The sequence below is a fragment of the Nycticebus coucang genome, chromosome 16 (genome assembly GCF_027406575.1).
Source record: "Nycticebus coucang isolate mNycCou1 chromosome 16, mNycCou1.pri, whole genome shotgun sequence".
Taxonomy (NCBI): Eukaryota; Metazoa; Chordata; class Mammalia; order Primates; family Lorisidae; genus Nycticebus; species Nycticebus coucang.
This window is the reverse complement of record NC_069795.1, coordinates 68,286,510-68,304,119: the sequence shown is the minus strand read 5'-3', so window position 1 is coordinate 68,304,119 and position 17,610 is coordinate 68,286,510. Positions and strand designations below refer to the sequence as shown.

Genomic DNA, 17,610 nt, shown 5'->3' with positions numbered 1-17,610 from the left:
ACTAACCGGTGGATCAGATGCTGCCAACAGTGCAGGGCCTTCTCTGCCCATCACCTTCCTCCATTCTTCCCTTGCTTATGCTTCATGCTCCGTCGTTCATTTCATTTAGATTTAAAATCTTTTTATTTTCTGCCAGCTTTTGGATTCTAATGTTTCTTTTCTATTTTTCCCTTTATATTTCATTTGTGAATTTCACTGGTGCTTTGTTGTAGGAAAAATCAAGTCTTTTGGCTTTTTACTTGGGGGTTGGAACACGTAGATATTTATTAATAACTCAACTACCAAAATAAGCTTTTGAAAAAATATGCTCAAGGGTAACTTTGTCTCATGTTTAATAATAAAAATATCATAGCTGTAGGTCTGTGTCGAAATAACAGGATAACCGTAATTTTCTTGAGAAGGTTCATGCCCCTGGCACAGCTCTGTGCGTCTAGGTGAATATATACTGTTTTCTTTCTTCTCTGTTTCTTACTGCTTATTATTAATAACTTTAGGTAATTTTCCTGAGATCAGACTCAGTTACTTACTATTTATTACAAACCTCATTTGTGCTGAGCCCTTTAGAATACATTTTTCGAAGTGATCCTTTAAAGTAGGCATTTTTACCACTTTTCTTAAAATTGCCAAGAAAACTGAGGTTCAAAGAGTTTGAGGATCATGCCCAAGGCGATGCAGCTAGTCAGTAGCCACACCTGGACTCTAGGTCCTATGTTGTGCTCGGCTTTACTTGGAGGCTGTAAGGGATAGGAGCTAGGAAAGGATCTGGAGTTACACTGACATTAGTTGATCTCAGCTCCATCTCTGGGCCTCAGCATCCTCATGTGTAACATATGATTAATAATCATACCACTTCTGTGCCTTGTTTGTTGCTAGCTTTATGTAAATTGCTTAGAACGATACTTGGCACATAAGTTCTTGATGATGACATCAAATACATATCGGGAATTTGCTGTATTATTGTCTTTGTGTGCTGGGACTTGAGAATCTAGGTTATACTTAGAATCTAATTAAGAAAGACATATAAGATAATTTTAAGTGTCATGACTATTTCAAGGACATAAGGGCACTTAAAAGGGAAATGTAACCTGTTTTGGAGGCCAGCACAACTTTGGTATCTGAAGGATGGGTGAGAGAAGGATCAGGTGTGTTTATATGTAGTATGTGTGTATGTATATTTCTATGTGTGTTATTTCAGGATAAGGAAATAGACCATATAAATCTTGAGGTGGGAGAGTACAGTGTATGCTGAACTTGAGAAAAGTTCACTGTGGGACAAAGTGCTCTAAGACTGGCTGGATAGATAGGCAGAAGTCAGATTAAGCAAGGCCTTGAAGGGCCTGTCAGTTACTTGGATACGTGTGTCAGGACCTAATTATAATGCAGTTTTACCTCTCTCTGTATTCCTAGACTTCTAAGAGCTTCCGAAATGATACTAACCAGACTCCTGTCATTTCTTATTGGAAATGGAAGAATGCTTTAAACTAGTTACAAGCTAAACTACTACTGACACAAATAGATCTAAAAATAAAAAAAAAATTAAAAATAGTGTTTAGTTTGGAAAGAGGCAATGTTATTGGTGAACAAGAATAACATATTTCAGTTGAGCCAGTTTTAGAAAGAATTTAATTGGTTTGAGAATATAACATCCTTCCTGATAGCTTCAGATGGCTTTATTTATTCATAAATAACCCTACTTGTTGATGTAGCCACTTCTGTCGTATGAATGCTTCATTAAACAAATGGTGCTCGCTCATTATAGCCAAGTGGAGCTGTATTCAACCAAGTGGTGAAGTTGAGAGTACATGGTTGTGTTTAACAGCAAAGGCCATTTATCTGGCCTTTTGCCATCTGGAAACTCTAGATGGCATTTCCCAATATAAATCTTCAGTCTGATGACCTGACTGCCGCAGACATTCAACGCAGTATCACAATGTCAGAAAGGCCTATCAAAGTATAAATTAAAATGCTCTGTAAACAAAGTAAAACTAAACTAGGAAAGAAAAAGACATTCTTCCTAGCCTAGTCATTATCCAAGTTAAAAGCAACGATTTTCAGAAATTCTTTAGACTGCTAAGCACCAAGGAATTTTTATTTTGACTAAAGAGTTATCAGTGTAATAAAAGGCAACCCCTGAACACCGAAAGAATAGCCCGTAGATTCTGTCAGTTTTCTCTTCCCATCCCCTGCTATCTTTAAGTTATGACTTCTGAAATTTAAAAGCACAGAGATGGAAAACAGTATTTTCATCTAATCTTTGGGGCATTAAGATTATTTATAAAATGTTTATCATTCCTGGGTCCCACAAAGGTTTGCAAGAAGTGTCTGTTTATCTTAATTTATTACCAATTATTGGAGCTCCCTCCTCCACACTGCAAGGCCTCCCTCTCATAGATCCAAAATGCTGGGGGCCTCTCTGGCCTGTGGAGTAGCGGTTGTCATTCCCCTTGTTCAAACCTACAGGTCCTTTGAGTCTTACTGCTCTGCAGCTTCTGTGCCTTGTAGAACCTGGGAGTCTTGTGATGACAGAGCACCAGCGTCCAGGACAGCCATCCTCCTGGAGGCGCATTTATTTGCTTTGTTTTCTGAGCAAAGTAGAGCATAGATCTCCTCCTGTCAAGGAACTTGGACAACTTCCATACCCCTCCCAGTAGTCTCATTTCTCCTCTCTCAGGGTCAAAGGCAGCCCCTCCCATATCCTCTCTTCCAGTGTCCCTTCCTCAGTGAGTGCCAGCTTCACCGGAGACAGGAAGCCCGTAGGTCTTTAGTAGTTTCAGCTTTCCCTTGCAGAGAACGTGAGGTAAGGGAATATGGAGAACTTGACAAAGACAGGCTTAGAAGAGGTAGGGGAGAGGAAGGAGGAGATTTTTTTTTTTTTTTTTTAACATTTTCATTTACTGCTTGCTATGGTCACCATTCATCCATGGCCGGCCATTATATTTTGAGAAATTTTAATATTTGGAGACATCCCCACATTGTGAGTCTACTTTCCCAGTGGAAGAGGTGACAACTGAAATTTCTGTCCCCTTGTACAGCTGGGACAGAGGATTTCCCAGCAGATTCACATAGGTAAGACCATGACTTGGAAGGAAGAACATGAAGGATCAGACTTTCCGGTGCATGCTGAGCTGCTGTGGCTGGCACAGACGGGAGCAGAAGGGGATGCCTGTGCAGCTTGGTAGTGGGGAGGGTTGAGTGTCTGATGTAGAGCTGGCATCCTTAGCGGTTGCAGTAAAGTTCTGGCATTTGTGGGGGGGGGGGTCTGGCAACAGGGACAGCTGCAGCAGTTATCTCACCAAGCCCGTTCTACAGCATAGTTCTGGATGTTTTCTTAGAGGAGCCCCAGCTTATTTCTCAAGCCATGTCAGTGTTCTGTAAGCCTCAGCCCAGTTTTTAAAAAATCAGATTTATATATATTTTGCATACAACAAAATCCCCTTTTTCTAGGTGTGTTTTTTGTTGTGTTTTGACAGATGTTTACAGTCTTGTGTTCACTATCATGACCGTGAAGTAGAGTATTTCTGTGACTCCGGAGAGTTCCCCTGTGCCCATATGTAGTCATTCTCCTCCTCATTCCATCTGGAGCATCTGGCAACCACTGATTTGTTTTATGCCCCTATCAGTTTTGCCTTTTCCATAATACACATTTTTTTTTTTTTTAAAGCAGATGCATTCAGTATATAGTCTTTTGTTTCGGGGTTACTTCACTTAGCATACTGCCTTTGATACTTACCCATGTTACATATGTCGTCTGTTCCTTTTTGTTTGTAGGTAATTTGTTCCATCGCATGGCCAGAACACAGTAGTCATGTCCATGTGCAAGTTGATAGACTTTTGGGTTGTTTCTCGTTTTTTGACTATTGTAAATAAAGATGCTGTGAACATTTGTATATAGGTCTCTTGTGGGTATATCTTTATATTTCTCCTTGGTAAATATGTCATATTGGGATTGCCAGATGATATCGTTAAGTGTGTATTTAATTTTGCAAGAAACTATGAAAACGTTCCCATACGACTGTAGTACACGGCATTTCTTCCAGAAACACATGAGTCAGAGTTGCTCAACATTCTTATCAGCTCTCGATATTGTCAGTCATTTTAATGTAACTCATTCCAGTTAATGTTTTATAGTATCTAAATGTAGTTTTAAGTTCCCTGTTGAACTTAATGAAATTGAATATCTTTTCATGGTCTTACTCACTTGTATGTTTTCTGTGGTGAAATATCTGTTTATCAGTTTGATGAGAATATTTCAGATTGTATATGAAACCTGCACATTGTACCCCTTGATTGCACTAATGTACACAGCTATGATTTAATAATAAAAAAATAGATTACAGTATTAGGGAATTGCACTATTCCTTAATTTTCCTTGAGAAAACTAGGAGTATGAATGTAGAATTTTTATTTTTTGAAATTTATTTCAGTCTGATGGAATTGTAAAACTCAATTTTAATAGGTTTGTGGGATCATATGAGAATGCTATAAGGCAATAAGGATTTTGTGACTGCTGATATTTAAATTTTGGGCAAAAGGACAAAATGCATCTTCCCAGAGTACTATAAGGTCCCTTTGATGCTTTGCTGATATTCTCCCTATGGAAGTGTCTGGGTTTTGGACCTATCCTGAAAGATAAGCACTTGTTTCATAGACATCAGAGTACATTCTGTTTTGAAATCTCTGTTGGATTTTTTGGGCATTGTGAATTTCCAGTGTTGTAGCTCTGATGAGTTCACAGGGGAAATTTCATGTTATTTGAGTATAGCTGTATGCAGATTACTATGAAACATCTTCTATCTCTTCTCTTGGCTGTGTTGTATGGATGGCCCCTCTTAGGACCTTTAAGGATTCTGTGTTACCAGCTTCTTTTCTCCTGACATGTACTTTTTGGTTTGAAATAAGGTGAATTTCTTAATGCCTTAAATCTTGGGGAACAGGGATCTAAAGAAAGAGTACAGACAACTGGTAATTTATGATTTCAACTCCTCAGAGGAAATATTGCCATGTACTTTATGTCTTTTTTATGTAATTGCTAAGAGTCATTCAAAATTTATGATCTGACTTAATTTTTCTTGGGTAAAAGTACTGAGAAAAGACTCAGGTCTGCAAAATGCTGTCAATTCAACTCTTAAATTGCGCATTTTATATGTAAATATTGCAAATTGTAACATCTTTTAAGTGAATTTTTAATCCATTATTTAGCATTAAAGTTTAAATTCCTGCCTAATTTTAAACATAGCAATATACTTTAGAAATAAATAGAGCTTTTAGTTGTTTTTTTTATAGGATGGGAAAAAAATAAGTATTTAGAGCAGTGGTTTTCAAAAACTGTGGGTCTCGATGCCTTTGTAAGAATGAAAATACATCATGGCATTAGGAAGGTTGAGAACCACTGATTTAGATGAAAACACCCATTTCCCTCTTCTTCACTCTCTCTAGGAAACTTTTAATTATGCTGAGTTCAGTTGATGTATTAAAGAGGAGTCCTGAGACATGATCACAATGCGACTTTATTCTTCCCTATCCCTTCAAATTTATTTGAGAGCCAGCTCTTCTTTCCCTATATGAAAACTAAAGCAGGTTACACAACTTTTCTTATTTCTGAAAAATAAGTGAAACCAATTTACAGTCACTCATACTTGCATATGAAAAATGAAACACAACTATGGCCTAGGATGAAGGAGGTAAGGGGAGAGAGAGGGGAAAGGAGGGGGATGGGTTGATAGAGGGAGGTTTAGTAGGACCTCACCTGTGGAGCATATTGCAAGTACAGGTTGGATCTATCAGGTGTAAAACACAAATGTCTTAATGCTGTAATTGGGTAAATGAAGTGGAGACTATTTTGATTAGTAGGATGTAAGCACTCCAATTTGTACAAATAGTCAACACATTGAATCCCATAATAGCGTAAATGTATTTGTGATCTATGTACAAATGACTTAAAAAAAATCAGACACACACACAAAAAAAAGAACTGAAAAGGAAGGAAAAAGTAGAAAATCTTTCTTTATATATAGAATTTGATGTGTGGTTCCCAGAATGCCAGTGATGTTAACTCTAAGAATCAGAGATCTGCCTCCAGCGTCCCTGCACTGAGGTCCCATCAGGGAGCCCTCTTGGTGGAACGTAGGGGCTGCTGCAGAATCACCTTACGTGTATTCACGTGCGATCCACTGGAAATCCAAGGGCATTTTTTGCCCTAGTGCATTTTACGAAGGAGGTCCTTTTTCAGGGTGGGTCTCACAGTGTACCACAGCTCTAATTTAAAAGTTCTTTCCACAAAGCCTCTTTGCAGATTTACACTCCCGGACTCATTTATTCTCTGTGTAGTTCTTGAAGTTATACAATCTATTTTCAGCTATTTTCTTCACACAAATTCTATAGGGTAGTTTATCTTAAAACTCTGTTTGATATCTAATATATAATACCTTCTTAGAGTCTTGGACGACTTTCTTTTAAAATCCTGTTCCATAGAGAATTCTGGCAGCTAAAGATAAAAACAGCCTTTCTGTGTTAAATGTTTCTATGTGTAACAGAGTAGGGCAGGTATATGTACAAATACAGTAAGTTTTTATTGCTCAGTATCGATCCTGTTGATAAAGAAATATCCTTTAACCCTAATTAATAACACAAATGCTGGTATCCTCATCACTTGTTTTCTGAGCTGTGTTCTGTGGCAGAGTTTGGTTTGGTAGGGGAACAAACATACTTTACTAGAAATCAGAAGATGCAGGTCCAGATACTAAGACCTTAGGTAAGCCTATCTCTTTGGGCCTGGTAATTTCATGTGGAAATTGAAGGAATTAGATTAGATCAATTTAACATCACATATTCATTAAGTTCCTTTTATGTGCTTTCTTAGTGCTTGCAGTAGACTGGTGAGGATATTTAAACAATCACACTAATGAAGGTATGATTACAAGCTCAGATAGTGTTCTGACACTGCTGTGTGATACCCTGACCTAGACTGAGAGGTCAGGGGGCCTTTTCTATGAGATAATTAGGCTAATCTGAAGGATAAGTAGGTTACTACTTAAGGAGGCTGGAGTTTGGAACAAAGCAAACCATACAGAGGAAAGACAGGACACAGCAAAGACTCTGATTCAGGAAGTCAAGAGAAATTTGGGTGGTAAAATATATCAGATTTGGTTGGTTTGGAGAGGTAATGGAGAGCAAGAGTTAAGGAAGATGTCTAAATAAATTCCTGGCTTGTCTAACTTGGTCTTGTTTGAGCCATTCATTACCATAGGGAACATCAGAAAGAAGCCAGAATATGCAGAGGAGGCCCAGAAGGGAAGGGTTTGGTCTTGGGCAAGTAGACCTTTGAGGTACCTTTGAGATAGCCACAAGGTGATGTCCAGGAGACACTCGGATATAAGAGAAGTTTGGGTAAGAATGTGCATTTGGAATCATTAGTGTATGTATGAAAAATGAATTCATGGTATAGTAGATAAGATTCTGTAGGAAGATAGTTTAGAATAATAAGTCAAAACAGCCCTTTCAAAAATACCAACATTCAGTAGCCACGTGGATAAGAGTGAAACAACCAAAGAGACTGAGAAAAAGTGTCCAAACAGATAGGAAGGAAATCAGAAGTGACTCGTGTCACTGGGGGCTAAGGGAAAAGTGTGTTTCAAAAGGGGGGGAAAGGCCCTTTCTGTTAGATGCTACTGAGAGTTCAAGAAGGATTACAAGTGTCCTGCAGCCACCGGGAGGTCCCTGCAAACACTAAGGAGAACTATTAGAGTGGAATTTAAAGCTCGCATAAAGGGTTTGGTTTTAGGTAAACTCCTATAATCTAAAAGGAGAAAGGGAGATAAGGGTGAACCAGATTAAAACTGATTTGTAGATTTACAAGCAAGAAGTAGGAGGAATTTCTAATGATTTTATGTAAAAGTCCATTCTGGTTTTAGATTTTGTAATCACATGATACAGCAGTGATAACGAAAATTTATGGAATGATTTATAGGAGTTATGTGTAGTAGTTAAGTGTTTGTTCTCTATCAGCAAACTGCCTGGGTTTGAATACAGACCTTGCCACTTTCTAGCTATGTCACTGTGTGATTGATCTTGAGTTGGTTTTAATTCCCCCTGGGGCTCAATTTCTTCCATAAAATGGAGATAGTGTTGTTGCAGGGAGACGAGGCCCAACGGAGAGAAAGAGCACCCAAACACCATGTTTATAAGAGGAAGGGCTTTATTCACCAGCTGGGAGCTTACGGTATAGAAAAATTCCAAATGGCTGCGCTCCCCGACTGGTTTGGTCTTTCCCTTTTTATCGACAGTCCAAAAATTCCACCCCACAGGTACCCTTCTCATTGACCTGTTTGAATCAAGCAGGAGATGCTATTCTAGCAGAGCTACAGTATTACACAGAACTTGGAAATTTTCAAGTTCCAGGAAGTTAAGTTTAAAAATTCCCAAGAGCTGAGTCACCATGGAGAGGACCCTACAGGTGTATCCTTGTGGTATCCTTGAGAAGACCTGTTCTCCTAGACCTCACCCTTGTTGGGTATCCTCTCTCAGTGTCATTAGATACCTTACAGCGTTGGCTATTAGTTTTGTGTTTGTGAGTGTGTGTGTGTACACAAGGTCAGACGTTAAGTTTTGGAACTCATCCCAGAAGTGCTGTATACCTCATTGCTGAATATCACTACAGTCACCTTTGAAACTCCCCTTGGGAAGTCTGCACTGCTGCCAGCACCTAGTCTACCCTTCAGAGCAGGGAACTTTTTCTGGAGTACCCATCAGAGATAGCATTATACAAGACTTGGCAATGCAGTTATGTTCTCGAACTCATCCTAGGAAAAGTTCTTTGAAGGGTGGACTAGGTAATGGTGTTGCTGCATAGCTTCCCAAAGTGTGGGGAGGGGGGCGGGGGAGGGGACGTACTTCAAAGGTGACTATAGTGATATTCAGCAGTCAGGTATGTAGCACTTTTCCCAGGATGAGTTTGCAAACTTAATTGTCCAATGTACCTAGCTTGGTGTGGCCAGTGTACCCCAGTGTTTGCTAGCAATAACAGTAGTGGTGCTAGTCCTCACTGTCTGTGCTGCCCTCCTCATACCCTCTGATGATGCGGTGTCAGTATGTAGCTCTGTTAGAGGAAGCAGCAGACTCATAGATGCAGGGACCTGTTTGGGGCCACACAGCTAATTACATGAAAGAGCCAAATTGCAAACCATATCTGTCCAGCTTCAAGTCCACACCTTGACAAGTTCTGAAAGCAGCTCCTTTAGAATATTTCTTGGGCAGCTGTCTCAAAAATTGAGATTTCGGGGTTAGCCCTGTGGAAGAATGTGAAGTAAATGGGAGGAGTGGTATTCCGAGCTTCTTCTGCCCAGAGGCTTGCCCTGCTCCAGCCAGCAGACCTGCAGTCCCCAGCTCCCACCCCGTCCTGAGAGCTGCTTGTCCTCTGCTTGCTCTGTTGTGGCCATTTTTCTCATCTACATCTTTCTCTTTCATTTAAGTACAAGTTGGTCATTTGATTTCTTTTTAAAATTCGTGTCAAAGATTGTGTGAGTTCAACTTAAAAGTAGGGAATCGTTGGTGGACGGTGTGCGTCACCCTGCACAGTTTTAGGGGATCATATTCACTTCTTCCTTGCAGTATTGTTTGAAGGATGCTGCAATGGCGGTTCTGTTGCCAGTTTGGCTTCCATACTTATCCTTAAAAACATCTCTAGTAGCAATTATGCTAACCTCGTGGTGTCATTGTAACAAACACACTCCTGTCCTTTTTTTTTTTTATTGTTAAATTATAGCTGTGTACATTAGTGCAATCAAGGGGTACAGTGTGCTGGTTTCGTATACAATCTGAAATATTCTCATCAAACTGTTCAACGTAGCCTTCATGGCATTTTCTTAGTTATTGTATGTAGACGTTTGTATTCTGCCTTTAGTAAGTTTCGCCTGTACCCATCCTAAGATGCACCGTAGGGGTGGCCCCACCCATTACTCCTGTCCTGTTCATTGCCTCTTCATGATCAAATAACCTTCCTTTTCTGCTTCTGAGGTTCTTTCAACTTTCTTTTTAAAACTTAGAGGCTTTTCCTGATATTATCCAGTGCTTTTTTGTGCTATCTGTCACAGATGGCTTATTTTATGAAACATTTTATTCTGCAAATTAAACTCCTGAGAACGTCATCAGACTATGTGGGAAGAACATGAAGTTCTGTAGAAGGAAGGTGTTATGTACATTTATTTTTTAAACTAACTATAATCCTGAGTTAGTGAGTTAACGTTTTGGGGAGATAGTTTTGAGACACTATCACTTCAGAATAGTTTGAGATACTGCCATAGACCTAATGTATTTTTCATGATTTAGAACAACCTCTTTGTAGGGTTTCACTGTCCTGTTTTAATGTCCTGTTATTTCCGTGCGGTTCCCTAGTCCCAGGGAGGCAGGCATTCTTTGCAGAAGAGATAACAATTATTTTGACTCCCCAGGAGTTGGCTCTGGTGATTCAGTTTTCTTCTTTTGTGAATTTTAATGGTGTTAGTGAGGTATAATTTATATTCCGCAAATTCATCTGCTTAAAGTATAAAATTCAGTAGTTTCTGCTAGACTTACAGAGTTGGATAGCCATCACAACAACCTGATTTTAAGTTTTCCGTCACCCTAAAAAGTTCCATTGATCTTGTGGGTGGCATTCTCTGCTCATTCCTTTTTAGCCGCAGGCAGCCACTAATCTGTGTCTTGTCTCTATGGATTTGTCTTTTCTAGACATTTCATGTGTGTGGAGTCATAGATTGTGCAGTGTTTTGCATTTGGACTTTTTCATTCAGCAAAATGTTTTTGAGAGGCTCATTCATGCTGTAACATGTGTCAGTAGTTAGGAAACTAACTACTGGAGTAGACTCACTTTCTGGAGACTACTCTGTTGCATGTATGGATCACATTTTGTTTACTGGTTGACCAGTTGATGACCATTTGTATTATTCCCCACTGGGGGCACGATATGAATAATGCTGCTATCATATTCATAGACAAGTCCTTGTGTGGACATAAATGTTAATTTTACTTGGGCAGATTCCTAGGAAATGGAGTTGCTGAGTTGTATGGTATATTTATGTTTAACTTCTTAAGAAACGGAAACTGTTTTCCAAAGCAGCTGTACCATTTTACCAGCAATATATGAAATTTGAGTCTCTCCATATTCTTGCCAGCGTATTTGGTTTTGTCTGGGTTATTGCCATTCCAGTAGACGTACAATGGTATCGTATTGTGGTTTTAACATGTATCTGCCCGCTGATTAATGATATTGAGGATCTTTCCATGTGCTTATAAGCCCTTGTCAAAAGGTTTATTGAAATATTTTGCCCATTTTAAAATTAGATTGTCTTTTCTAATAATACAGCATATAGAAGCTACATGTATTTTGTTAGATTTATATATGCACATTTAATTTCACGGTGTGCTATTGTAATGATACTTAAAAAAAAATCTATTTCTCATCTTTCATCAACACTGCAAGTTTGGCTCGAGCCCTACCAGTTCAATTCTCTCATGTTGTATTTGAATCTGGGCAAATACCAGATGGTGTCTTACAAAAGAGAGTAAACAGCCTTCTAATGTTTTTCATCTGTAGTTTCCAAGAGGTAAAGAGGTGAGCCAATTTTATTATTTTGACTCAGTGACTTGTCAGCAGTTGTTTAGTAAGACTGTCACGTGACTGTGTTCACGTCATCAAGAATCATGTTATGATGTAAAACATATAAGCCTTTCTGAAGAGGTCTGGACCGTTGGGAAGGGGCGAGCACATAACCTTGTGTTCCTTCTTCTGTAGGTGTTGCAGCATCCCTGGAAGTGTCAGAGAGCCCTGGCAGTATCCAGGTGGCCCGGGGCCAGACGGCAGTCCTGCCCTGCACTTTTACCACCAGTGCTGCCCTCATCAACCTCAATGTCATTTGGATGGTCATTCCCCTCTCCAATGCCAACCAGCCTGAACAGGTACTTCTGTTCCATCCTGTACCATCACTAACATATTAGTCTTCTTGGAAGAGATGGGCAGGGAAGCCACCTGAGTGTACATCTGATTTCTAGAAGAAGGTGGCATTTTCAGTGCCCGTGCTGTTTTAGGTCCTGCTCCTCTGCACTATGAGTCAGCTATCAGAAGTCAATTATCCTTTATAAAAAGCCCCTTAAAAATCCAATAAATATTAAGGGGATCCTTCTGGAATTTTATCAGAAACATTACTGACAGGAAAACACCAAGATAGTAAAAGCAAAGAAGACAGAAGGGACGGGCACTAACACAGGTGGCTGGGATTAAACTTTTAGAAGCCCGTAGTAAGGAAATAACAGTGGGTAGTGTTATAATACTTGGTTTATTTAGTTGATTTCACAAGTATTTTTAAAATAAACACAACCAGGCATATTAGCCAGACTGGAAGAGTCTTATGTAAATTAGAGTGTGAAAGAATGTGTGTGAAAACGGAAGCTACTCCCCAAAAGCTGTATCAGTTATAGGAAAAAGACCCATAATTTATAGTTCCCACTGCAGAAAGTAATGCTCAGGAAACTAATGAGTTGATATATAATAGTGAAACCTTTATTTATAATGATAATGTACCCTTGCTTCAATAAGCTTGTTTCTAACTGAAAATACTTGGTAAGCTATATTTTCTAATATGGGATTCAACAGAACCTTCCTTTAGTGTCTGAAACCATGGGATTTTTGTGGTTTGACTGAGCCCCCAAGATCATTTTGTTAAACCTGATCATTTTAGGAGTCAAGGATGGAATCTGACAGAGGTAAAAGAAAGAACTTCACTGTAGTTATCTAAACATTAACAGGTAGAGCCTGAATAGAACCAAGTCCCTCATTTTCAGCCCAGCGGGATATTTTCTACACCATCTGAATCCTCTCCCATGAAGAGTTAACTTTGATAATAGAAATTGAAATAAGAACAGCAACTCTCTTTCCCTTTTATGACATTTATGTTTTGTCTATAACTATGGTCTATCATTGTGTGATTTAATAAGTCTGAAAATGGCAATGCTAATATTTTAAAACCTTTTTATTTTGGAATTAATTTCTTGAGCTGGTAAAATATTCATTGGCTGATAGTAGGGTAGCTTTAAAGACATTTTCTGTGTTCTGATGCGTTAGGTAAGGAAGAAATGTTATTCTGATTGGTTATGTGAGAATTTAGAACCCCCAAATACCTATGGATAGGTGTGATAAGAAAAAGTTGGTGACAACTCTCGAATTAGAAATAGAATTTTCCAACATTCAGTGCAGCAACATTCATTACTATCTATTAGATAGTTATCATTACGTGCCTAGGAGGACAGACAGTGGCCTACTTACTTATTTTGTTTTCTTTTGCAGGTCATTCTCTATCAGGGTGGACAGATGTTTGATGGTGCCCCCCGGTTCCATGGTAGGGTGGGATTTACAGGCACCATGCCAGCCACCAACGTCTCTATCTTCATTAATAACACTCAGCTGTCAGACACAGGTACCTACCAGTGTCTGGTCAACAACCTCCCAGACAGAGGGGGCAGGAACATCGGGGTCACTGGTCTCACAGTGTTAGGTGAGTGGCAGAAGCATTCCAGGTGCCTTCAGCTTTACTTCAGAATCTCCTATGGGGGGGGGGGGGGACTCTCCTAGGAATTAGTTCCAATTTAAAAGTGAGCACATACGGTATTTATTTCTCTATCCCTACACCTTTTTGCATCTTTATTCTGAAAGGTCTTGTGTATAGTTGTTAAATAAAGTCATATGCCCTTTTCTCCAATTAAAAAAAAAAAAAAAAAAAGAATCTCTTACCAAGCACACTTACTCCTGCCCTTCCTTCCACACTCTTTCCGCCTTCTCTCAGCCCCAGCTCTGCTCCGCGGTCCAGGCTTCTCACACAGCCTTCACTCTCCTGTCCTCATTTCACGCAGCCTCTGAAGCTAACTACTTCAATGCCTTTTTCTGAAGGCGGAGAAAGGTGGTATAAAATACCATCAAAAGTGCCCTCTCATTTTCTCAAGCTTCTACAGGACAGAACTTACTGCTGAGTGCCAATTAAATCGAGGTTTTGTAATTGTAGGTATGCTGCAAAGCAGAAGTCTCAGCACGTATGGGGGCAGCACTGTCACTTCATTTCTGCGTCAGACTAAACAGGCTCACACAGTTCTCAGCCTGCACCTCTTGTCCTGGCATAATTTTAATAATACCTTCTTTTACTCTAAGAAAGTATCCTTGTTTAAACAATACATATCAACTAGATACTGAGACTAAATAGATTCAGGGCCTTTTCCTAGATTATATAGACAATGAACAACAACAAAGTTTATACCAAAATTTAGGTCTTATTCAAACCATCACTGTTCCCTTATACCAGGCTGTTAGGCTGTCTCACACTAAACTGTATTCATTTTAAACACGTTTTATTTATCAGCTCTTCTGTCTTTGAAATAAAACAATGCTCCCTAAATGGACACTTGCAGATGTGGCCAAATTCAGTTCACTTGGGGAGATGGAGAAAGTGCTCGGAGGAGGCCTATCCTCTTGATTCTCCTTCCTCGCACCCAGCTCTCAGAATCTACCCCCCCCTAGTCCTTGCCCAGCATTCTGTCTTTTCTTTTCCTTTGTCTTGTTGCGTCACTTGAGAATACAGTTGTTGGGGATTCTTCTTATGTTTCCCCCTTGGGCAAGAATATGCTCTAAACCTTGGTGTCCTTTTCTCCAGCCTTCAGGCAGAATAAGAAAACTAAAGACCAGGCTGATGATTTCTGTTCTCAAAGTCTTGCTGAGTGCTGAGTATAGAGGGCTAATGGAATTAAATATTATTCTGATGCTTATACCTATAAGTTTGGTAGCTGGCTTTCCACCTTATCCAAGCTTATTTATTTTTTCAATTTTTTTAAAGGAAGAAAAAAGGCTTTAATTTTTTTAATAATTAATGCTACTTCCAAAGAATTATTTTGGTTTTTCCACCATAGCGTCATGGCCATGTCAAAGTAGTAAATTGAGGAGATATTTCACCCAGTCACAGCAGTTAGGCTTCTCTAAGAGTTTTACTCTTCCTATCTGTACCCTTTCATTGTTCTTTCTTCCCCTGTCCACTCTCTTTTCTGATTCCTCTGTTCACTCTGCGTTCATTTTTTCATTCATTCATTTATTCATTTTTGAGAGGGTGAACATATTTATTGAAAAGTCATTAGCATTACAAATATATCAACATTTGGACTTAAATTCTGCCTGCCTTCCCTGATAGGAGATTTAAAGCCATGAGCTTAGTTTATATTTTTATTTACTTGCTTTTTACTACACATAAGCACTATCTTCTGTTAGTGTTTCTTTTTTTTTTGTAATTTTTCTTTCATGCTCTTTTTATTCTTATCTGTCTTAATGATTATAAAATGGTCACTGCTTACTGTAAACAACCCCCCCCCCCTTACTTGAACCTTATCTAGCTTTCCCTGACATAATGCAGAATTTGGCATAAAGTGGGTCTTTCTGGTTTGTGTTTGCAACGTAGCACAGGACCTTGTTAAGGTGGTCTTAGCCAGAGAATAGGGTATGTTGCTTTTCCCTGGAATAGCCTCTAAAAGTTACCTCTTTTAGCAATGATTTTATAGGCAACGTGTTGACATGAAGGGTCTTGAGAATTCTTTAGAGGAAGCAGAGTGAAACTAAGGTCATAAGAGATAAAAATGTAATCACTGGGCGTAACCTCATTTTACATATTTGCTCCTTGCCCATTCCCACCGAAGTTGTAGGCCCTGTACCTGTGCTCAATCCTTGTGAATTGGCATTATAATGACCCTCCGGCTTCAGCCATGAGATGGTCTGCTGGTATGTCCCAAAACAATGTAATGTGAGGCTCCAGTGTACTGAATGTTGATGTCTCCTCCATCTTCACTTGGCTCACAGTAAATGTGTACTTTATTGCTTACTCTTCCTATTATAGTTCCCCCTTCTGCCCCACACTGCCAAATCCAAGGATCCCAAGATCTTGGCAGCGATGTCATCCTGCTCTGTAGCTCAGAGGAAGGCATTCCTCGGCCAACTTACCTTTGGGAGAAGTTAGACAATACCCTCAAACTACCTCCAACAGCCACTCAGGGTATGTACAGTGCTTCTTTACCCATTTTATTAGTTACCATGGAAAATTCTGATTCTAAGCTTCACAAAGTAATTAACTTTAATAGATTTTTGAAAAATAATACCCTGTAGCTGCTGAAAAAGCTTTCTGATTCATTTGTGTTTTCAGCTTTAAAGTGAATAAAACCTTTTCTTTCTCTGCTTTTTGTTGCCTTTCTGAAATACATCTCAGCCAGTGCTAATTATGTACGGAAATTCTGTTTCATTCAAGTAACTATAGCTATAGTAAAATAGCTCAACAAGAGCCTCTTTGAGTTAACTCTTATGACAGTTCTTGAAGTTTCTGAGAAGAGAATCTACTTCCTGCATGAGATACTGCCTATTTTAAGAGGTGAAACTTCAACAGAGTCATGAGAGAGTTAATTCTGCTATTTTCAGCCTCAAATATTATTAGAGGAGGAAGACAGGAAGGAGAACAGGAAAAGGCCTCCAATCCTGGGAGAGACAGGAACTGATCCCACCAGACTGGTGAAGATGGAGGAGGCCTTAGTGTCATGGGTAGTTTCTACCTGTAAAGCCAGCTGTTTAAATTTGATTTTAAAGGAAATATCCTTGAAAAGCTGAGGAGATTTTATGAAAACCAATGAAGGAAAATTATAGAATTATTTAAAAAAACCCATCTGTTTCAAGAAAATAAAATTTAGCAGCCTCCAGTGTTACCTCATCTCTAATACCGAAAGTGCTTCTTGTAGTATTCTCTAGGGAGATTTACAAATCTTAATTTAAATATGAAGAGTTAGCAGGTAATAGAGAGGCCCCAACGACCTTCATTATGCCTGATGAGTTTGAATTGTATTGATAGTACATGCCCGTCGTGGAAAAGGAAAATTCTAAATTCTGTGGTAAAAACATACATATTATAGAACCAGGGCTGTAAGGCTCGACAGAACCTGTAAGTTTCCATTAGGAATCCCAACAGAAATAATTGATGGACCTTCCCATCATCTTTCAATTCATTATTAAAACAACCTTCTTTTCAATATAACTTTGGGTTACTTTAATAATGACCACTGCAATACTTACTGCTAAATGTTTCAGCCACACTGTTGGCTAAATAGCTTTTTTTTTGTAAACTGATTTGTTAATCTTAACAATTGTGAGGGGCATGGTTATAAAAGTTCTTGTCTTGAATATTAAAAACCAAATTCCAGATTTTCCCATAGCTATTTCTGTAACAGCTCACCTCTCTGGGCCTATGTTGTTTTTTGGTTTTTGTTTTTAAACAAGGGAGTTAACAATATCATCTTCAAAGTCCTATATGACAGCATTAACATTCCATGATTTGTATTTATAAGATTATGTGGAATACTGGATGGAGTTTGGAATTACAAATGAAATTTGACAGGGGTTATTTGTATGTAGGTTGAGGAATATCTGTAGAAAGAGCCTTCAATATCTCTTTGTTTCTGCATAAGTGTGTATCAGTCAAAGTTCTTGGTACCCTCTTTGCAACTTAAATATTCTTTGGTATGGAAGGTATAAATGTGAACTTTAATGCCAAACAC

General features: G+C 38.9%; 1 protein-coding gene across 5 annotated transcripts in view; it reads left to right on the top strand.

Moving 5' to 3' along the window:
• The window catches only part of IGSF11 (immunoglobulin superfamily member 11), a 146,782-nt gene that overhangs the window by 112,218 nt on the left and 16,954 nt on the right, over window positions 1-17,610 (top strand). For all 5 annotated transcript variants that reach the window (XM_053565298.1, XM_053565296.1, XM_053565300.1 and 2 more), the window contains exons 2-4: window positions 11,786-11,949; window positions 13,334-13,541; window positions 15,912-16,067. In XM_053565298.1, coding sequence (XP_053421273.1) covers window positions 11,786-11,949; window positions 13,334-13,541; window positions 15,912-16,067 — 528 coding nt within the window. The remainder of the gene's footprint in view (window positions 1-11,785; window positions 11,950-13,333; window positions 13,542-15,911; window positions 16,068-17,610) is intronic.